At 48.9% G+C, this 20,452-nt stretch overlaps 8 protein-coding genes across 8 annotated transcripts; 5 read left to right on the forward strand and 3 right to left on the reverse strand.

The window, feature by feature from the left end:
• Positions 1-1,273: 1,273 nt before the first annotated feature.
• Positions 1,274-2,745, reverse strand: Pdw03_6889 (SUN; the record flags this gene model as incomplete). The annotated part of the gene is made up of 2 exons (XM_014678961.1): positions 1,274-1,318; positions 1,384-2,745. The coding sequence occupies 2 exons, from the start codon at positions 2,743-2,745 to the stop codon at positions 1,274-1,276; spliced, it is 1,407 nt and encodes a 468-aa protein (XP_014534447.1).
• Positions 2,746-6,989: 4,244 nt separating this feature from the next.
• Positions 6,990-8,242, forward strand: Pdw03_6890 (Ribosomal protein L1; the record flags this gene model as incomplete). The annotated part of the gene is made up of 2 exons (XM_014678960.1): positions 6,990-7,061; positions 7,121-8,242. The coding sequence occupies 2 exons, from the start codon at positions 6,990-6,992 to the stop codon at positions 8,240-8,242; spliced, it is 1,194 nt and encodes a 397-aa protein (XP_014534446.1).
• Positions 8,243-8,598: 356 nt separating this feature from the next.
• On the forward strand, positions 8,599-9,787 carry Pdw03_6891 (Electron transfer flavoprotein alpha subunit, putative; the record flags this gene model as incomplete). The annotated part of the gene is made up of 3 exons (XM_014678959.1): positions 8,599-8,904; positions 8,982-9,150; positions 9,210-9,787. The coding sequence occupies 3 exons, from the start codon at positions 8,599-8,601 to the stop codon at positions 9,785-9,787; spliced, it is 1,053 nt and encodes a 350-aa protein (XP_014534445.1).
• A 405-nt stretch (positions 9,788-10,192) lies between these two features.
• On the forward strand, positions 10,193-13,457 carry Pdw03_6892 (Sister chromatid cohesion factor (Chl12), putative; the record flags this gene model as incomplete). The annotated part of the gene is made up of 3 exons (XM_014678957.2): positions 10,193-10,412; positions 10,471-12,985; positions 13,043-13,457. 3 exons carry the CDS (start codon positions 10,193-10,195, stop codon positions 13,455-13,457), a joined length of 3,150 nt encoding a protein of 1,049 aa, XP_014534443.2.
• A 576-nt stretch (positions 13,458-14,033) lies between these two features.
• Pdw03_6893 (uncharacterized protein) lies at positions 14,034-14,267 on the reverse strand (the record flags this gene model as incomplete). The annotated part of the gene is made up of 1 exon (XM_014678956.1): positions 14,034-14,267. One exon carries the CDS (start codon positions 14,265-14,267, stop codon positions 14,034-14,036), a length of 234 nt encoding a protein of 77 aa, XP_014534442.1.
• A 2,339-nt stretch (positions 14,268-16,606) lies between these two features.
• Pdw03_6894 (Glutathione transferase) lies at positions 16,607-17,257 on the forward strand (the record flags this gene model as incomplete). Its single annotated transcript, XM_014678955.1, has 1 exon — positions 16,607-17,257. The coding sequence occupies one exon, from the start codon at positions 16,607-16,609 to the stop codon at positions 17,255-17,257; it is 651 nt and encodes a 216-aa protein (XP_014534441.1).
• Positions 17,258-17,264: 7 nt separating this feature from the next.
• Pdw03_6895 (uncharacterized protein) lies at positions 17,265-17,754 on the reverse strand (the record flags this gene model as incomplete). Its single annotated transcript, XM_066101486.1, has 3 exons — positions 17,265-17,290; positions 17,349-17,475; positions 17,692-17,754. 3 exons carry the CDS (start codon positions 17,752-17,754, stop codon positions 17,265-17,267), a joined length of 216 nt encoding a protein of 71 aa, XP_065956569.1.
• Positions 17,755-18,977: 1,223 nt separating this feature from the next.
• Positions 18,978-20,066, forward strand: Pdw03_6896 (Nuclease PA3, putative; the record flags this gene model as incomplete). Its single annotated transcript, XM_014678954.1, has 2 exons — positions 18,978-19,108; positions 19,166-20,066. 2 exons carry the CDS (start codon positions 18,978-18,980, stop codon positions 20,064-20,066), a joined length of 1,032 nt encoding a protein of 343 aa, XP_014534440.1.
• Positions 20,067-20,452: the final 386 nt, after the last annotated feature.

Consider the following 20,452-nt stretch of genomic DNA (forward strand, 5'->3'; position numbering starts at 1 on the left):
GTCTGTGTGGCACGGAGTAAGGCTCGTTTGCATGGCGGGCAACAATTGCATTCCACGCATGTGATCAGATAAGTTTCCAGCCAGGTATACTAATTCTCCAGAGAGCATCAAATAAGGAATTTTACGCCAGCGGCTATTGTGTATGGCTGTAAACCTACTAGGTATAGAACGCCCCGCGCCTCAGTTGTCACGATTAATTAGGGCTTCGCTTCTCTATGTAGAGGCACGTGACTAGCGAGAATAGCTGATTTTTGTGACACTTGGGCAAGATTCGTTCCAGCAGGATTTAATGTGCATCATTAATTTGTAGGTGGACATTTCATTTCCACCACAGACACAGAAGGAGTGACGCGACCATGCAGGACCGGGCGGGGTTGTGTATTTATCGTTACATCATGCACGCGACATGTCATATGCTCCAGTGCTTGCCGCCACACTAATAACCATCTGGTCCCTCACATTGTGGGGAACTGTAGGCAGCTCAAATAAAATACATCAAATAAAATGAAGTGCTGACGAGAAGCTTATGCAACGTGTGTCTGAACGAAGAATCCCAGCGTTGACGGCCGCTGGAGTAGGCAGCTAGCTCTTGCGCCTACTTGATCATGAGAGAGAAACAATGAAAGACAGCTGTGGATTATCATTCAAAGGACGAAGAAGGTAGTTTCAAGGCATATAGTGCATATCTGCTGGACTAGATCACAGAAAAGTGGCCAGCTGATGACCGACTATTACAGAACCGGCTGTGCTACGACTCCCTATTGAAACAACCTATACACTCAGGTCTTCCACCTCGAGCGAGACACAGAGAAAAGCTAGTGACCGAAAGGAATTTTTGGGCAGGGAAATCCAAGATTCAGCCACCAGAACAAAGATTAAAGCGAAGGGAACGGAGATAGATTTGAAATCAAGAACTGATTGTTACTTGAAAATAAAGAAGGTAAATCTAACCGTCAAATAAAAAAAAAAGATATCGCTCCCATCAATGTGCCTGACCAGGGGGTAAATGTGGTCATAAGAAAATAAAACTGAAAAAATGCAACGAGGATTGGATTGCGAGCCCAGTCACACAGAAAACAAAATAGAACTTAAGATACACAGAAAAGAAGAATGACCCTTCGATTAAGAAACCGGGAATATAGACAGATGCACACAGGGAAGTGAGATGAGAGCGTAAACTCTGATCGCCTTAGTGGAATTCAAGCGTGGGTAGCTCATCGAGTTTCGCGTGGCAGTGTAAGGGCTGCTGCCGACCAAAAAGCGGTTGCGATATTTAATCGTAGAAGACGTAGTAGGCCTTGCCAGAGTTGACACTGACCTGGTGAGAAATACCGTTAGCATGAAGTTTTGCAAATCAAGAGGTTCGGGGGATAGAAAACTTACTGTACATCCGCCATTTCCACTGATAAGACCTTTGGAGTCGTAGAACTTGCCACCCTCGTAACGGCACTCGTCGCTAAGGTTGTCTCCCTCGAGCTTAACGTTGAAGTCAAGAGCCTTAGTTGTGGTTGGGGTGTTAGGGAAGATTGACAGGAACTTTCCAGACGTGGTGTAACCGACACCAAGGTTGATGGGAGCCCAGTTGCCGATGGACTCGGTGCCGTCACCCCACTGGCAACCCTTCTCAGTGGTCACACCCTTGGGGTTGACGTAGTATTGGGCGGAGGTGACCTTACCCTCCCAGAGGAAGTAGTCATCACCATCGGGGCAAGTCAGGTCGTGGACAACACCAGGGGTGGCAGAGAGAGGAACGGTCTCAGACTCAGTACCGGGGTAATCAGTACGGCAAACGGCAACGTTATCAGACATCTTATTCTGCACGTGGACACCCCCAACACCAGGAATGCAAAGTTGCTTGTAGTTCTTGTTGGTGAGGTAGAGCTTGTTATCGGTCTTACATTGGAGGCCACCAACGGACTGGCCGGTGCTACCCTGGATGGTAGGCCACTGAGACTTTTGGTATCCCGGGGGGCAAGCGTAGGAGCAGTAAGCACCGTGGTGGCACTCATCGCCAGTAACGGCGGTCACAATATCGCTAATAATGTCATCGAGGACAGTGACGTACTGAATGCCCGAGAAACCACCAAGACCAAGGTAGTCAAGGGCAAGAGCACCGTACTCCGAAGGGAAGTCACCGCAGTCAATCTCTCCATCGGGGAAGTCGGCAGTGAGGCCGGTGGCACCGGAGTTGCTTGAGCTGGAAGAGCTCTTGGTAGCGGCGGCAGTTGTTGTGGTGGAGCTAGAGGCATGCTCAACTGTGCTCGTGGAGCTAGAGGCATGCTCAACTGTGCTTGTGGAGCTAGAGGTGTGCTCAACTGTGCTGGTAAAGCTAGAGGTGAGTCCAACTGTGCTCGACGAGCTGGCGGGGGTGATAACAGCCGAGGCCTCCTGGAGGATCGCAGGAGCAACGGTAGCAGTCGTTGTTGGGGCGGACGTGGGAGTCGATGTGGAAGCCGACGTGGCTGCGGCCGTGCTGGAGCTGCTAGATGGACAAGCAGCAGCAACAGCAGAGGAAAGCCATTCAAGCTCATGGTCTGCGAGACCCTTACAAGCTTCATCGCTGCTGATGGGCTGGGGACGGCCGGACTTAGACGGGTCCAATACGACAAAATCATACACAACTGGGCCGGGGACCGAAACGGTCTCGGTTTCAGCAGCGCGCTTGTGGGCGTGAGCGTGGCCATGACCGTGAGCGGCTGCGAGGCCAACCGTCGCGAGTGCGGCAACGGTATTTTGGAACTTCATCGTACTGGGCGTGAGAAACTGTTGATCTTAATGCGTTAGTTGCGTCACATCCATGCACACCTCGTCTCGTCCAATAAGTTCTCGTCGAATTGGATAGCTGGGGCGCGATTGAGTCCCGGTGTATTGTGTTGGTGCGTAACACAATATACTAAGCTGCGCCCGGACACATACCAATCCACACCACACAACATTGCGACTTGCCACTGCAACATGTAAAAAAGACAAATGGGAGATAGCACCTACATTTAAATGTTGTCGCGCGTTTGTTTTACACGATCGAGTAAAGGACAGCGGTTTTCAAATGAATGTGGAGAGGTCGAATCCCTCTGGTGCGGAAAACTTCGAAAAGGAGAGCTGTGGGTGGAAAGACCGGGGAAGAAGAGGTCAGAGAGAGTAGACAAAAAGGAGGGGGGGCGATTCAGTCTGTGCCCCAATAGCGTTAGCGTGACTGTCACGGGAAAAGGGGCAGGTACGGGATACGAAGCTGTGCTTCGAGGTACAAGCTGTCTTACCCTGCCTTGGTAGTGGACCCTAGACAGAAGATGCTACTTGCTTGGCATATCTTCCGTACAGTATAATCATCTCGTGAGTTCATTCCTATGTACTTTATGCACAAAGTCCATCTCTTTCTCTCTTTCCTCTCCAGTTGGGGTAGTTCTACAACAACGTGATGGGCGAGGTAGTTCCCTTTTTTCTTTTGTTTACCTTTAGTCCCTGCGGCTTGGCGTTGAAACGAGATTAGAAACTGCCAGGGGGAGCCAATCAGAAGCAGATATTTCACCTCTTTGGGCCCCAGAATTCAGGTACACCAATCAGTATCCACTTGGCCTACCGAAATTCCTTGCGTATCCATGGGTACCAGTACGGAGTAGCTTATTGTTCCATTTTAATATCGTAGTGCTTTGTTCAATTCTTGCTTGATACCAGTAATCTAATAGAGCACACTATTGAAGTTACTTCCCCCTAACAATGTTACAACTCTTGTAACCTCACGTTGTTAACTGACTGTTGTAGACAGTCCCTAACAATCCCGCCCCAGGGGTAATAACGGCAGGGTTTAAGTACAAGACCTTCACCCCCTGACAGCCTTAGGCTAATCCGATAAACTGACCAATCTATTTCCTCCCGCCCAGCTATTTCAAAACTTACAAGTGCGATGTGCGCAGCCAGCAAGGGGATTTCCCCTGACGGTGTTAGCGCTTGCTCCCTAGTCTATCTTGTATCCCACTTTCACTGGGCTAAAACGATAGCCCACCCGAACCAAATTCTAAAAAATGCTCCGTACCAGATCTGGCCCACTTCTGGCTTAGCAAAAAAAATTAAATGTCAGCCCATGATGCAAGTACTAGGTACGGGGTAGATAAGTGTCCCCAGAGAACCAGGAGGTAGCGTGTTTCGCTACCGGGTGTTGCAGCGCAAAACACACAGTAAATGTAATTGATTTTTCAACAATCGTGATTTTGATTTAGCTCCTTTTTGGCCGAAAGCCATAGATGATATTCTCTAGCACCATATCTCGGCTTCGAAAAGAGTAGAAGGCTTTGTTATTCTCATTTCAAAGATTACCAAATATTGCGTTGCTGAAAATTATAGGTATGTACATCGGAATCGTCAAGTTATAACCCTTTCTAACACACTCTAAAGATATTCAAAATCACCCAGAATGTAAGAGGCTATAAGAAGAAGTTCCTACAAACCATAGTGATTGAGATGTCAAGTGTCAAGTTGTAATTATCGCATTACATGTGGATTTGCATTGGACCAGTCGGTGACGAAGTACCTTGTGGAATACGGAGTACTCCGTACCTTCATTGTACATCATCATTTGTACTCCGTATTCCTCACGTAGATGTTGGGCTATAATCTCAGCCCGCAATGACGACGACTCCGCGCTATAAATTTCTTTCACACACTTCTCCATACTCTAGCCGAAAGTTTCTCCGCCCATCCACTTTGTGGACAACCAGCCAACCAGACCAGTGGAACAATGACAAGCGAGCTATAAGCCGACGGACCTGTCGATCTACAGCAGTCTTGATCCTACTGTTCAAGATAGCGCGGCCTATTCCGCGTTAAAGCACGCTCTAGCAGACCTTCAGAATTACACTAAACTTATGATTAATGCACGTAATCAATAACTGTGCGGCAAAACCTAACATCCAACAGTATTGCCCACGTGCTCCTCATTCTTCATGCAATAACCAAGTTCGGCCAAAGCGGGCTTCTGATCAAGGCACGCTTTTGTCTTGACGTGCAATTCTACTCACACCATAGTTGGTACAGGCACATCCAAGTAGGAATTCAAAGCCGACACCGAAGCATCAAACCTACCTTCTCGGGTACGATACTAAGCTCCACAGTCCCCGGACCGATTCTTTTGGATTTTTAGCAGACGCCTGCTTCAATCTATCAACCCAACTCCTTTTTTTCTACTAGATGCTTTGAAACGAAATTCGCGTATCGCTACAGTGCACTTATGATGTATATCATGGGAAGAAGCTCACCCGGCTTCCGGGGTTATATGCGACATGCGGGCAATGTTGTAACCATGTCGATATACATCATGCTTCGTCCTGCTCGCTTTCCGGCATCCTAAATATTAAAACCGGAGACTTTACACAGTTCGGTTTACCGGTGGCCACCATCCGTATCATATGAACTATGTTGTAATTCAATTTTCACAAGGTTTCCATTCTCGATTTCACCAAATGTGGACACCTGCAATGGATAGTTAAGGTCAATGTAAGTTGAACAAGAATTCTGCGCCGGTGTCCTAGACTTTAGTAAGAGGATCTGTTTGGCCTAGAATGATAACTGTTAGAGATCACTATTTGTAAGAACGCTCCGGTGTGTAATTATGTCCTTTTAGATGTGTGTATAGACCACACAGCGGACTTTTCGGCATAGTTAGTTGTGGCCAGGGATGGTCATACAATGTACAGCACAAGTACGAGCCTCGGTAATCTGGCATCCTACGATGAAACCCATGCCTAGTCTTGCAGTATATGACACATTTATAGTAGATGTGGGTCTACGCTGTGCGTGCGACATGCAATTTCTCACTCTCACTGTAATATTAAATCCAATATACTTCACTAGTTAAATTGGTCATTTTCTATGACAATGCTTCAAGACATCTACAAGTACACATTAAAACAATGGCCTGATCTACTCCGCACATGGAAATCCAACCTGTTGTCTATAAATAGTTACCCAACCCGTGATAGCCTTGGCGCCCTTTAGGTGACGATCACTTTTTTCGCGAGATTCCCTTTTCTGGGAGACGAGAGCGAGTATTGCAATTTTAGATAGTCCGAAACAGCCTAAGATTAGGGTTACTGTCGAGCTTATTGTAGCCGCATTATTTCCATTGACGCATTTGGTTACTTGAAACACGTTCATCAGCCACTCTAGAATTACTTCGTTCCCTTGCATACAGTAGAAGCTACTACCAAAAGGGAACCAACACAATCACCTTCACTGGAACTTCACTGCAAATATGCGAAAAAAAAACTGCGCTATTTGATTTCACATTTCGCTACTGCTCCCTCGCCTTTCGTCTCAGAATTCAATCCACCCCTTCACGGAGTTTTGGTGTCATCACAGTAAGTCGGAAGTGGAAATCACAACGTGAGTTGTCAGAGTACTTGGGCGTGGTAGATGTTGCAAACTTGCATGTCGTGGAAATATCATTCGAACGAAATTTATATTTGGGCACTGAGCCCGAGTCGGATGGATAGCATATTGAAGAACTAGAGCTCATTTTTGCTTGAGTAGATTATCTTGCCGGTGGTCACGGTAACTTTCCATCGTGATTTCGCTTTTCTTTCAAGCATTTAAGAGATACTCTTTCGACGAGCCGTTTTAGATATAGGATAGTAGTTTGCCCATAGATCTGATATTTGTGCACCCTAAATAAGATAACAAGGTCAACTTGTCCTCGGTTTGCATGCCGATCGATATTCGGACCTCGGTGATGCAGCATGGATAAAAGTTCATTTTTCTAGCATCATATTTTGCCCAACGTGTCTCTTTTTAACCATGTTTAAGATAGTTTTTCCGAGATTTGGTTTTCGAGCCCCTCAAACTCCGACAAAACCGTGGCGCGATATAGGCCTCAGGCACTAACTGGGGTCTGGGCTGCCAAGCATAGGTGAACTGCCACCGCCTTCCGAAATTTTTTTGAGTCCCGATATGATTGCAAAAAAAATTGGAGATATCCTTCGAGTGTACAACTTGCTAAAATGGGCACCTCTACTACTCAACTCACCTCGAAGGTGACTTCAGGCTCCCCCTACCAGCTTGACAAGCCACAGGTCAGTTCCAATGATTCCTGGGATCAAAATTCGCAAAGTGCTTATCTTAATTCAACAAGGCCCTCAAAGCTTCCACCGCGCTGCTGAAGCACATCAAGTCTACTCTGCAGGAACAGGAGAAGACTAACACCAAGAAGACTCTTATTGGCGACGATGACTCCGATGGCGAGGAAAGTGCGACCAAGAACGAAGCCATCTGGCTCGTTCTAACCACCAAACAGCATGTGGTGGACAAGAACCGCCTGAAGCCCGGCAAGATCAGCATCCCTCACTCTCTCAACACATCTCCCTCGCTTAGTATCTGTTTGATTACTGCCGACCCTCAGCGTGGCGTTAAGGATATCATTGCCGACCCATCTTTCCCCCAGGGACTTTCCTCTCGCATCGAGAAGGTCATTGGTTTCTCTAAACTTAAGGCCCGCTACAAGAGCTTCGAGAGCCGTCGCCAATTGTTCGCCGAGCACGATGTATTCCTTGCCGACGACCGTATCGCTATGCGCCTGGTGCAGACACTCGGAAAGATCTTCTACAAGTCTAGCAAGCGCCCAATTCCCATCCGTATTGCCGATATCGAAAAGGTGGATGGCAAGCGGGTCAAGAAGGACACCAAGAAGAACAACTCGTCCGCCAAGGAAGAAAAGAACGCCTCTTTCGCCTCTCCTCTTGTTGTCGCTAAGGAGATCGAGCGTACATTGAACTGTGCCGCCGTGCAGCTCGCACCATCCACCACCGCTGCCGTCCGTGTCGGTTCGTCCAAGTTCACAGCCGAGCAGCTGTCTGAAAATATTGCCGCGGTTGTCAACGGTTTGACCGACAGGTTCGTCGCAAAGGGCTGGAGAAATATCAAGGCTCTTCACATCAAGGGTGCCAACACCATGGCCCTGCCTATTTGGCTCGCTGATGAGTTGTGGGTAGAGGATGCCAATGTGCTGGAAGCTGCCCCTGAGACCGAAGCTATCAATGACTCCAAGAAGCGCAAGTCCACTGGAGATGGCAAGCTGCTCGAGGAGAAGAAGACCAAGAAGACTAAGCCCGCAGAAGATGAGGAGGATGCTGCATCCGTGGCCGCACGGAAAGAGAAGCTCCAGCAGCTCAAGGCCCAGGCTCTTGAGGACGGTAACACAACCAAGCCCATCGCCACGAAGACTGGTGGCAAGAAGAAGAGAAAGTCGACTTCATGAAGGTTATAGCTCTTAATGTTTTCTGCATGTAAAGGTATTTCTGGCGTACAAAATGTCAAGTGTCTATTATTCCGATTATTTGTATTGTGCCAGTAACTTAATCTAACAATAGACAATTAAACCATCACTTTATAATATCACAGGGCAATAGAGTAGATTGAGTCCCTTCCATCACCATCGCATGCGTACTTGGGAATATACATTTACCGCATTAACCGAGTCCGACCTCGGGAGCCAGTCTTGGCATCCCGACGATAGCCACCGAAAGTCACATCACCGTGAATCGCCGAGCTTCAACCTTGCTCTTCTCCCACGCCTGGAAGAACAGCGCCAAATAATTCCACCAAGTTGTCACCATGATTCCGATCGCTCGGCACTCTGTCCTGCGGGCTGCCCGCTCTCAGCTCCAACCCACCCGGAAGCTGAGCCAGCCCGCTTCTTCGGCGCTTGCCCGCCTCCTCTCGACCCTTGCCGTTCTCGAGCAGCGCAATGGCAAGCTGGAATCTTCATCTTTTTCGGCAATTGCAGCTGCACAGAAGCTCGGTGGCTCAGTAACGGGTTTCATCGCTGGCTCCGGTGTCAAGGGCACATCCGCTGCCGAGGCTGCTAAGATTAAGGGTATTGAGAAAGTGCTGGCCGTGGATAATGACGCATACGAAAAGGTATACACCCCAGTATCCTCCAAATCAGTATCTGTAGAAATGAGCTCAAACTGACAGTTGGATTTCTTGCACAACAGGGTCTCCCCGAAAACTATGCCCCTCTTCTCGTCGAGAACATCAAGAAGGGCGAATTCACCCACGTTGTTGCAGGTCACTCTGCCTTCGGAAAGAGTCTGCTGCCCCGCGTGGCTGCTCTCTTGGATGTGCAGCAAATTTCGGACATCACTGGCATCGAGAGCGAGGACAGTAGGTGAAAACCCGAGGAAGGAAATTGACATGTGATCCGGTCGCTGACCACAATCCAGCTTTTGTTCGCCCCATATACGCCGGCAACGCGATTCTGACCGTCCAGTCCACTGACAACGTCAAGGTGATCACAGTACGAGGCACCGCCTTCCAGGACGTTGAGGCTGAGGGTGGCTCTGCCGAGGTCGTCGATGGAGCGGACCCCAACGTTCCCGTGATGACTGAGTGGGTGTCCGAGGAATTGGCCAAGTCGGAGCGCCCAGAACTCGCTACAGCCACCCGCGTCGTGTCTGGAGGTCGTGGCTTGAAGTCAAAGGAGGATTTTGATCGCATCATGCTTCCCTTGGCAGACTCCCTCGGCGCTGCTATTGGTGCTTCACGAGCTGCTGTTGACAGTGGCTTCGCTGATAACAGCCTGCAGGTTGGCCAGACTGGTAAGAACGTTGCTCCTCAGCTTTACCTCTGTGCCGGTATCTCTGGTGCTATACAGCACTTGGCTGGTATGAAGGACAGCAAGGTCATTGCTGCTATCAACAAGGATCCCGAGGCCCCCATCTTCCAGATTGCTGATGTTGGTCTCGTCGGTGACCTGTTCGACAAGGTGCCCGAGCTGACCGAGAAGGTCAAGAACGCCTGATTGGGGGTTGCATGAATTTTTGCTCTTTTGTATCATGACCTATTGAGCCGGTTGATACCTTTTTTGTATGTTAAATGAACCGTACAGTATACCATTGCCTGGAGGACTGGAACCAAGATTAGTTTGGTCTAAATACCAAATCAAAAGTCCCTCATTTTTGATCCGATTTTGATTTGATTGAAACGTTATCTAAGACTAGAAACTTCAAGCTTTACTTTGAAAATTCTTCAGACTACAAATTTCACACTGCTTGAGTGCACTGGTAGACACAGCTTTGGAGAAGAGCTTTGTTAAAAAGGACTTTGCAGCCAAAACGGGACTAGCGCGCTGTTCACGCGTCGCGCGTCTATCAGATGGGAATTACATCGGAGATCACTCAATGACATGAGATGTCTGAACGCTTGAATGCTTCCTTCCTCGCCATCATTCTTGTCCTCGTTTGATCCTGCCCTTCACCTCCACTCCGAAGGTCCTGACAACGCAATCCCACCGTCCGAATCATTCTCCGACGACCTCGAGGCAATCCACCTGCACCGCTGCGAACAAACCCGCAATCGAGTTGTGATTCAACACCGAGCGTGGGATTTGTCTGATGTGTTTCGTAGCGAAGACGACATACGACCTGGTTCGCGATCCCAAGCCCTCATTGCCTGGAAATGGTGGCACTGACAACCACATGGTAGATACGCCAACAAAGAACGTAGCGACTCCGAGACCAATTATTCGCACTCCTACTCAGAACCTCTCTTTTATCCCATCCTCGCCACCTGTTTCTAAAATGCCGTTTTTGGCGTCTCCGGGCGCGCTTGCGCCCACATCTAACAATGCGACCAACGATTCGCAGAAGAGGAAAGTCACAAATGTCGAGGGAGGCTCGCAGTCGACAGAGCCGAAGCGCCAGCGCATGGTTGGAGGCTTCGTTGATGACGACGAAGAAGAAGAGGACCTCGCTGCTTTCAGGGACGAGCAGCTGAAAAATCAATATGACCTGCCTGAGCACTTCTTCCAGGAGCCTCCGGCGCAGCTCCCTAGCATACTGGTACCGCCGCCGGTATCTACGAAATTGAACGAGATAACGAATCCCACACCTAGCTCTTCCAGAACACTATTACAATTGACACCGCGGCCTGCGCCAAAGGCCCCAAGGAGGTTCCAGATCAAGACCTGTGCTGGCAAGACCCACGATGTCTCACAAAGGAAGGTCCAGGCTCCCATTTCCTACAAGCAAATTATCGCTAGTCGGTCTGAGACAGAACCTGGAAAGGCGACGAAGAGCTATTACGGTATCGACATTCACCAATTGCTGGACGATGCCGCCAAGGACAAAAAGCCCGCGAATACAATTCCTCCACCCCAAGTCCAGCACACCATTGAAGCAAACAACATGAGCTCAAAGCAGAAGAAGATGGATTCCGCAATGTGGACAGAGAAATACCGTGCTCGTAAATTCACCGATCTTATTGGAGATGAACGCACCCATCGATCAGTTTTACGCTGGCTTAAGGGGTGGGAGTCAATTGTATTCCCTGGTCTAGCCAAGTCTCGACCGAAGAAGCTTGCCCAGGAGAATGAAGAAGAGTACATCCACCGAAAAGTTCTCTTATTGAGCGGCCCTCCCGGACTTGGAAAAACGACGCTAGCGCATGTATGTGCCAGACAAGCTGGCTTCGAAGTGCTTGAAATCAATGCAAGCGATGACCGCAGCAGGGATGTGGTCAAAGGCCGCATTCGTGATGCGCTGGGAACTGAGAACGTCAAAGGTATGAACGTCGAGGTCGGTGATAAGAAGGTCCGCCGTGCCGGTAAACCCGTCTGTGTCGTGGTGGACGAAGTCGACGGTGTCACTGGTGGTTCTGGAAGTGGTGGTGAGGGTGGTTTTATGAAGGCCCTCATTGAGCTTGTTTTGCTTGACCAACGGAACGCGAAATTGTCTTCAGAGGGCAACAATGGCAAGAAGCGCAAGGGTGACAACTTTCGATTCATGCGGCCGTTGATTTTGGTTTGCAATGACCTCTATCACAGTAGTCTCCGGCCTCTCAGGGCATCATCCATTGCAGAGATGATCAGTGTCCGCCAAGCACCGTTGGAGAATATTGTTCAACGAGTTAAGGTTATATTCAGCCGCGAAGGCATCCCCTGCGACAGTGATGGGGCTCGAAGGCTCTGTGAAGCAGCCTGGGGTATGCCGAGCAGAAAACAGCGCAGTGGCAAGACCCAAGGGTCTGCCGAGGGCGATATTCGTAGCGTGCTCGTTGCCGCAGAGTTTGTGGCGCACAAGCTTCGAAACGAGTCGTTGCCATCCTCGCTCAGACTGACGAGGAACTGGCTGGAGAATCGGGTCCTCAATGCCTCGGCTGAGGGTAGCGCGTTCTTCAAAGAGTTAAGTCGTGGGGGTGTCCGTGAGATTGTGAACCGCGTGTTCACAGAGGGAGCTGGCTTCTCAGACGCTCCCGTTGGCATGAGTTTCCAAGATCGCTTCGATACCCCCAACAGCCGTATTCCTGTCGGCGTGGCGGATCTGCGCAAGCGACACGCAATCAACCGATTGCGGGAAATGATCGATTCTAGCGGTGATCATGACCGCTGTGTATCGGATTGTTTCGCTTCATATCCCATCCAGCAATACCAGGATGATAATTATTTCTCCAAACCCAACGCCGCCCACGACTGGCTTCATTTCCACGACTCAATCAGTTCGAAAGTTCATTCATCCCAAGAGTGGGAACTGATTCCATACCTCAGCCAGTCAGTTGTTGCATTCCATCATCTCTTTGCTACGGCCACTGGCAGAACCACCGATGATGACAAAAACGATGATGACGAAGAAGCCGAAGAGCCTCACCCTTTCTCCGGACCGAAAGCCGACTTTGCTGCCTTCGAAGCACAAAAGCAGAACCGCGCGGCCATGATTGCATTCAACGCCTCCTTTTCGGCACCTATGGCTCGTATCTTCCGGTCGAATGAAAGTATAATCACAGATCTAGTCCCTTACTTGATCCGCATGCTGTCGCCCGACATCAAGCCGGTTGTTATCCGTGGAAATGGAGAACAGAGAAGCACCGCCACCGTCCGGAAAGAGTCCGAACGTGCACTTGTCCAGTCTGCCGTGCGTGTTATGACCGGGATGGGTGTGACTTTCGAAAAAGTCCGCGTGGAACATGAAGGAAGCCACGGTGGATGGGCATACAGAATGGAACCGTGAGTGGGATTTTCCCTCTTCCCTGAAATGCAAACAGCTCACACATTCTCACACAGGCCAATCGATTCACTTGTGGTCTTCTCGAAGATCAAAGGTAGCTCCATCGAGGCTTCGGGTGGTACAGTGCCGGTGCGGTATGCCGTTCGCCAGGTATTAGACCAAGAGTATCGCAAGGCGACGATGCGAAAGCAGTCTGATTCCATGAGTGCAGCTACACTAGGCACCAAGGGTCCCAAGAATTCCGATGAGATGGCCGCAGCCAAAGCAATGAAGGAAGCGACTGTCAAACGTGACTTCTTTGGTAGGCTGGTTGAGCAGCCTACAGCGCAACCCAATGATCCAAACAATGCAGATGGCTGGGCTGAGGAGTCGTCCAAGGCTGGACGGAAAGTCTGGGTTACTTTCCACGAAGGCTTCTCGAATGCGGTCCGGAAGCCCATATCTATGGGAGAGTTGATGGCTGGGTTGTAGTATAATAATGAAGTTCCAAGTTGCTTCTTGTAAGCGTTTATCATGGTCTGCTGCAGTTTTGTTTGTTTTTTTAAGCCCTTGTTACATATCTTGATGATCATTTTCTTTCACGAGCTATTGCATACTAGATACTGCTACATAACTTGGTCATTATGTGGAATGGAGATGAGAACTTCACTTGAGAGAGAATTAATTTTAAGAGAGAAAGAACTTGGAGATGGGAGATATCCCTCTATTTCCACAGGACATTTTGGAACACCAACCAAAAGAAACTAAATAAAAAAACAGCCAAACAGCCCAGACTATCAGCGTTGAAAAACGCATTTGAACCGTAAATTCAAATCGCAAACCATCAAAACAAAGTATATGGTATCCAAATCATTCAATCGTTGCGGCGAAAGGGTGAACACAAGCACCCGGAGACGCAGCAGCACATAGCATCGAAACAATTGCAGTACCCCAAGCACAAAAAAAATGGACAAGGGAGAAGACGTGAGCATCGCTAGTGGATCGAGCGGGTATAGTGGTAATTCGCATCAAAGTAGATGCCTCCTCCATCCACTGCTTCGAAGCCACTTAGCGCAGGCTAAAGTAGCTAGCAAGAGCCTCGTTGTGTAGCTTCTTCTTCTCAATATCCGTGGTCGTATTCTGGAAACCGGAGTTCAAGGATGTTGAACCGAGTGAGTACCACTTGTGGTTCTTGGTAGAGGCGTTGGCTGAATTGAGAGTTGTCGCTGTGGAGACGGTGGAGTGTGTTGAGGCTGCGCTCGATGAGGTCTTGGAAGACGCGTTGGAGGAGTAGCCGAACATTTTGAGTAGTGTAAATAACGCTTTGTGCGTGTGACTGGGGAGATTTTGGAATAATGGAGGGTTCGTTGAGGTGTAGATGGAACCGGAAGGTGAATGAAGTATGACGGGAGTTGGTCTGGCGTTGATAGTTTGTGAACAAGGTGCGAGAGAAGGATGGCACTGTTTTAGATCTTATGCTGTGCAATGAAGTAGATTGGAATGTTCCTATCTACAGGGATCTCATCGGGTCTTTATATATAGAGATGTAAATCACCACATCATTGACTCCGTACTAGATTGTCACTCCGAGAAAGAAAATTTCAAATACCAAAGCCCCACCACGTCAGTCATAGTTATGCGCCAAGTTTAGAAGTTTTATACACTGTTAACCACGCGCGGAACAGACCAAAAAAAGACGTCAGTAGTGTCACAGCTGCCTTGCGTGTGGGGCCGCTAAAAAGATCGGAGTAAGGGTCGGAGTTCAAGTTTTATTGGACTACTAGAGGTTGGAGTGGAAAATCCTCCCCAAAATCCCGATCCTCAAGTTGCTCTTGAATTATCCAATCGAACCAGTTGACCGTGAAAAGTCAAACTCATACGGGAAAACGTGCTACTTGCTCCTTCGGGCACGTGTATCCATCCTCTAGACCTAAAACGATGACACCGAACAGTGCGGGCTCCTATCTCGGCCATTTATTCGCACGCCCTTTGATAATTTGTCAAGACTTCCCCGTTCACAAGGATCTTGCGAAAGGGCGCCATTAACTTTTAGTGCTGGTGTGGCTTTGCATTTTTACTACTATACACATGTTCGGGCTGAGACAACTGCAATCTCGGAAGGTCTGGATCTTGTCCAAAGGATTGTGAGATGAATTCTTTCTATGTAAAATGGTGATCTGGGCCGCCCAAGGGAAGGCTATAGGTCCAGGTATACTCCATGGATGGGGGTTTTGCCTTTCGTGTCGGTTAGCAACGGCTTGTGTGATGAGGATACGTACTCCATAGCAAACCCCTTTCTATGGAGTACGAAGGAATTCATGGATACTTCCTACATTTTGCGGATAAAATGGCTAGAACCCTAGACGTTGCCCATTTACAGAGTGGCTTAGGATGACTCAAAAGAGCGGGGTTGGTAGTTTCAAAGCTTACAGGATGAGGTCGTTGCGGATTTGAAACCAAAACACAAGGATTCAAGATGAGGTGACTCGCAAATGCTTCACTGGATCGCCATTTTAGTCTTGGGTCAGTACGGTGTAATCGAGCATGCCGTTCTGGTTTTTGGTAGTCCGATCTTAGTCCGAGCACGGAGATTTTTATTCCGATGTATAGTTCTCCGATTGTTGACAGCGATAGATTTGTCGTCCATAAGAAAAAGGGGAGCTACTATTTGAGATTCGATCGACTTCTCAGATCTCCTTGTGTTGAATTCTGCAGGGATATATCTACATGCATCGGAGTACTTTTTATGAGCAGGGACGTTAGTCCGAGAGAAACCGTTCGAGGCTTGTTAGCTTTGTTTTTTTTTTTTTTTTTTCAACTCCGACCTTTTCCAGATGACTCCCGTGTTCTCTCCACAATCCACGTTATCTCTTTTGACATTCTGACCAACACGCCCTGTGGCCTTGGCGGTCTATATCCACAGATTTCCCACGATCATAAATGACATTGCAATTGGCTCGTCCCCCGGCAAGGGGATTAAGTCAGTGATGTGTCAGCCTCTCTTCGGAACTCTAGAAAGAGTCAACCTCCTATGATTGTGCTGTCATCCAGCATCTGATCTCAGATAACCGTGATTGGGACCTTGGGAAGATTCGAACCTTCTGAGTCGTGAAGCAGCCCAAGTTCCAACTAGGTTGATATTCGGTTTTTCATGTCAACTCCCCTATTGGATCTTCCCTATTGGGTTTCCCCGGAGTGTTTTGCAAGATGTACGGAGCAGCGTCACTCTCTTTCACGATCAGCTTTGACATGGTCGTTCAGTCTTCCAAGGTTGCCCTGGTGAAAGATCAGCAGGTTAGTAATCCTTTTCATGGCAGACACACCCGGCAGTTCGGCTTGGCAGCCCGGTCTTTGTCGGCGAAGGCGACAAGGAGGGATCCAAACCTGCTCTAGAAATTTCCGCAGGGTCCCCCACGGGCCATTTGTCAGCTTCAGGCTCCACCTGGGAAACTCCTTGCTTCCAAGGTTGGAATCTTCGATTATCCAGGATGAATAATCGACCGGAAGTGTGGGGGGATGAGGGGTTGGAAGCTTGATTTAAGAGAGCCTAGTTCCTGATCTAGTTCGTTATTTTCACTCGAACTTCCCACTCACTATCAATCCAACCCCCCCCACAAATTCACCTAACCAAAATCAACACAATGTCTCTCAAGCCCATCACCGTCTATGGACATGGCCCGGGTCCTAATCCCTGGAAGGTGATCATGGTCCTAGAAGAGCTGAACATTCCGTACACCCACAAGATTATCGACTTCCCAGATATGAAGAAAGAGCCATACGAGTCCATCAACCCCAATGGCCGCGTCCCCGCAATCCAGGACCCCAACACCGACATCACGCTCTGGGAATCCGGCGCAATCGTCGAGTACCTGGTTGACACGTACGACAAGCAAAACACCATCAGCTTTGCCACCGGCTCCAAGGAATACTACCTTGCCAAGCAATGGCTCCACTTCCAGATGTCTGGCCAAGGCCCATACTTCGGCCAGGCTGTCTGGTTCACCCACTACCACTCGGAGAAGGTACAAAGCGCAATCGACCGCTACGTCAATGAAATCCGCCGTGTTTCGGGCGTGCTCAACCGCGCCCTCGAGGGCAAGCAGTATCTTGTCGGTGACAAGTTCTCCTATGTTGATTCCGCTTTTGTTCCTTGGTACCTGCTTACTGGCCAATTTGGACTTGATTTGGAGAAGGAGTTCCCCAATGTCGCTGCTTGGTTGAAGCTGGTGCAGGAACGTCCGGCTATTGCCAAATCGGTTCAGGATCGGGCCGAGGCTTCCGCGCAGCACTGATCGAATTTCAGATGAGAATCTTTGCGCGTGGGTCTACCTTCCATGTTAAGTACAATGCTAGTGTGCACATGACTAGGGTTGTGTATCTTACCAACGAAAATCCCCAAGCTACAAAGCACCAGGTCACCCGTGAATAGTTCGTAGTGGTCGGAAGCTTCCGAATGATGCGACCAAAGAGTTCGAATCAGCACCCAAGGAGCCTGCCCCCAGCTGAGTAGCTGGCAAGTGTATCGGTTTTTTTTTAACTTGTGCCATATCTCGCGCGGTGTAATTTGTGGACAATCTCTCAGTATTGCTTCTCGGCCGGGTACACGAAATGACGGCTGTTTACTAGAAAGGGCATGCTGGTGTTTAGGCTGAAGGAGCACCCCGTCCCTGTTGGCATAGAACCCGTCTTGTAGAGTCTATGTTGTCTTCTTCTGGAAACGCTTCACAGAGTGCTCTGCTGCGGCATATGGTCCGATAGCAGCAAAAAGGACCCATTCCGGAGAGATCATCGCCTTCAATGTTCACTTCGCCCGGCGAGACAATACATGAAACTGACCGTCTTCAAAGTTCCGGAGATTCTGACAGACCACTGTCCAGGTACAGAGAACGTCTGTCAAGTGGGAAGACCCAATTTTGTCCCTCGTTCCCCGTAGGTTGGGTTTCACCGTCGCGGGTCGCGCGACAAGAGGGCGCTAAGAGACGTGAGAAAAACCACGCACCGATAGGATCTATCAGCGCTTGAACCCTTCAGCGGCTCCTAGAAGACTGCAAGGATGACTGGATGCGCGACATCCCCGCTCGAAGACTCCAAATTGTTGACCGAGAGCTCGTCACTGCCAAGCCAGACAATCAGTCGTGCTGGCCAACTATTGGGATCAATAACCTTCCATGCTATTGGCTTTGTTCGGAATGATTCCCTCGCTTTCTAAAAAAACTTGGATTTCATACCTTAAGAAGCCACTCTTCCAATCTCCATCACCTTTGGGGGACGAAATGGATCTTCTTGGCATCTGTTTCCTCGCTCTCGAAGCTGGCACCTCCATGACCTATGATGCATTTTATTGCAGACCTTTCATCCGGCGGATGTATTGGGGACTCAATCTCTTCTCAGCGATGGGCGCTACTATATTTATGTTTGACACGGGCGGTGGAGGCAACCAAATGAGGATTCTGCGAGAAAACATCTTTTTCTTGCTCGCCATCTCTGCTATACTGCCCTATCTTTGCGAGCATGTTGGCGTTTTTTTTTTTTTTACAAAATCAATATCGGCCTACTTGAACATTTTTATCCCCAATTTACACTTCCAGGTATTACGTTGTTTATCCATCCCTCATCAAGCACAGAATAACAAGAACTCTTTTTTTTTTTTGAAATTTTTGTTTTCTCTTTTTTCTCGTGTTAAAACAATTGCTAAGAAATTCGAAGCAATCGAGATAAATTTTGGGGGCCACTTCAGCGGTGGTCTCCGGTGGCCCTGGAATGCTTTGGTGCCCCGCAATTTCGGTCACGAATCAGACCCCCCCGGAACCCAGTTCTTATCTGCTGACAAGCCCTTGCATCAGTCTAGTTTTTGGTTGCAACATCGTCTGGCTTCATGGCAATCTCGACTCGCATCAAGTAGAAACCACCGGCACCTGGAACTATACGTTGCAATCAGATTTTCGTTGACCTTCATGAACATACACTCCGCAAACTGCTGTAGACGGTGACCCCCTCAAAGACTTTCCAATAATGGCGTCTCTAACCAGCATTGCTTTCGTCACCTTCGGGGTGATTTATGGGGCTAATGCGTGGGGTGCGTTGGGCCATGCAACTGTGGCCTATGTTGCACAACATTACCTTTCGTCTGAAGCCGCATCATGGTACGTCACCCAAGAACCTGAAGATAACGGCAGTCTTCAAGTCTAATGGAGCTCAAGGGCACAAGAAATCCTCAATGACACTTCTAGCGCATACTTGGCAAATATTGCGTCGTGGGCGGACGGTTATCGCCTCACAGATGACGGCAAATGGTCAGCTCCGTTGCACTACATTGATGCCATGGATGATCCCCCAACAAGCTGTAATGTGGACTACGAGCGCGACTGTGGAGACGAAGGCTGCTCGATCTCTGCAATTGCCAATTACACCCTGCGTGCAGGCAATCGCAAACTAAGCACTGCCCATACCGCCGAAGCACTCAGATTCCTTGTGCACATTATTGGTGATCTCACGCAGCCATTGCACGATGAGAACTATGAGGTTGGCGGAAATGGTATTCAGGTCACGTTCAATAACTACAGTGACAATCTTCACGCGGATTGGGATACATACATGCCCGCACAACTGATTGGTGGTGATTCGCTCGCCGATGCACAGGGATGGGCCGAGAGCCTGGTCGATGAAATCACTTCTGGCACCTATAAAAAACAAGCTCGGAACTGGATCCAAGGTGATACTATCAGTGATACTGTCACCACTGCCACTAGATGGGCGTCGGATGCCAATGCCTTGGTCTGTACTGTGGTAATGCCGGACGGAGCTGCTGCCTTACAGACCGGCGATCTCTACCCGACATACTACAACTCCGCTATCGGCACGATTGAGCTGCAGGTTGCCAAAGGCGGTTACCGACTAGCCAACTGGCTCAATCTGATCTATGAGCAAAGGATTGCTGCGAAACAGAGGCTGGGGAAATTCAACAAAGAGCTCCGGGATGCAGCTCCTGAGCCCGAGTTCGTCCGTGAGTCTCTTCGCGAGCCTCGTCAGATGCGGCGTGCAAACCTGGCTAGGGCTGCTATGGGAGGAAATTGCTGCATTTCAGGAAGGACGCCATCATAGCCATTGATCTGATCGAATTTGAAGCCAAAGTACATGTAATGGATCTCGCCGAGACTAGCCAGCGGTTATGGTCCAAAACTCATTTTGACATATATCAATTTTTATCCCTTTCTTCTAATAGACTTCCTGGCTGGTGTTTTGTGTACCGCCACTTCCTTTTCGTCTCTGCCACTATTTATGAAAAAAATAAAACCCCATCTTACAGCGAGGATTCGCCGGTGATCACCCACATAACTACTGACTCACCGGCGTGTCCCCCGCAAGGTCTCGCGCATCTTGTGTTTCAAGTCAGTTTTAGTCCCGATTAGGAAAGGTAAACTCCACCCTGGCGGCCTGCGAGAACACAACGTAGGGTATCGATTAACAGTTATGAGGAAGAAGATGAG

The sequence above is a fragment of the Penicillium digitatum genome, chromosome 2, assembly GCF_016767815.1.
Source record: "Penicillium digitatum chromosome 2, complete sequence".
NCBI classification, from domain to species: domain Eukaryota; kingdom Fungi; phylum Ascomycota; class Eurotiomycetes; order Eurotiales; family Aspergillaceae; genus Penicillium; species Penicillium digitatum.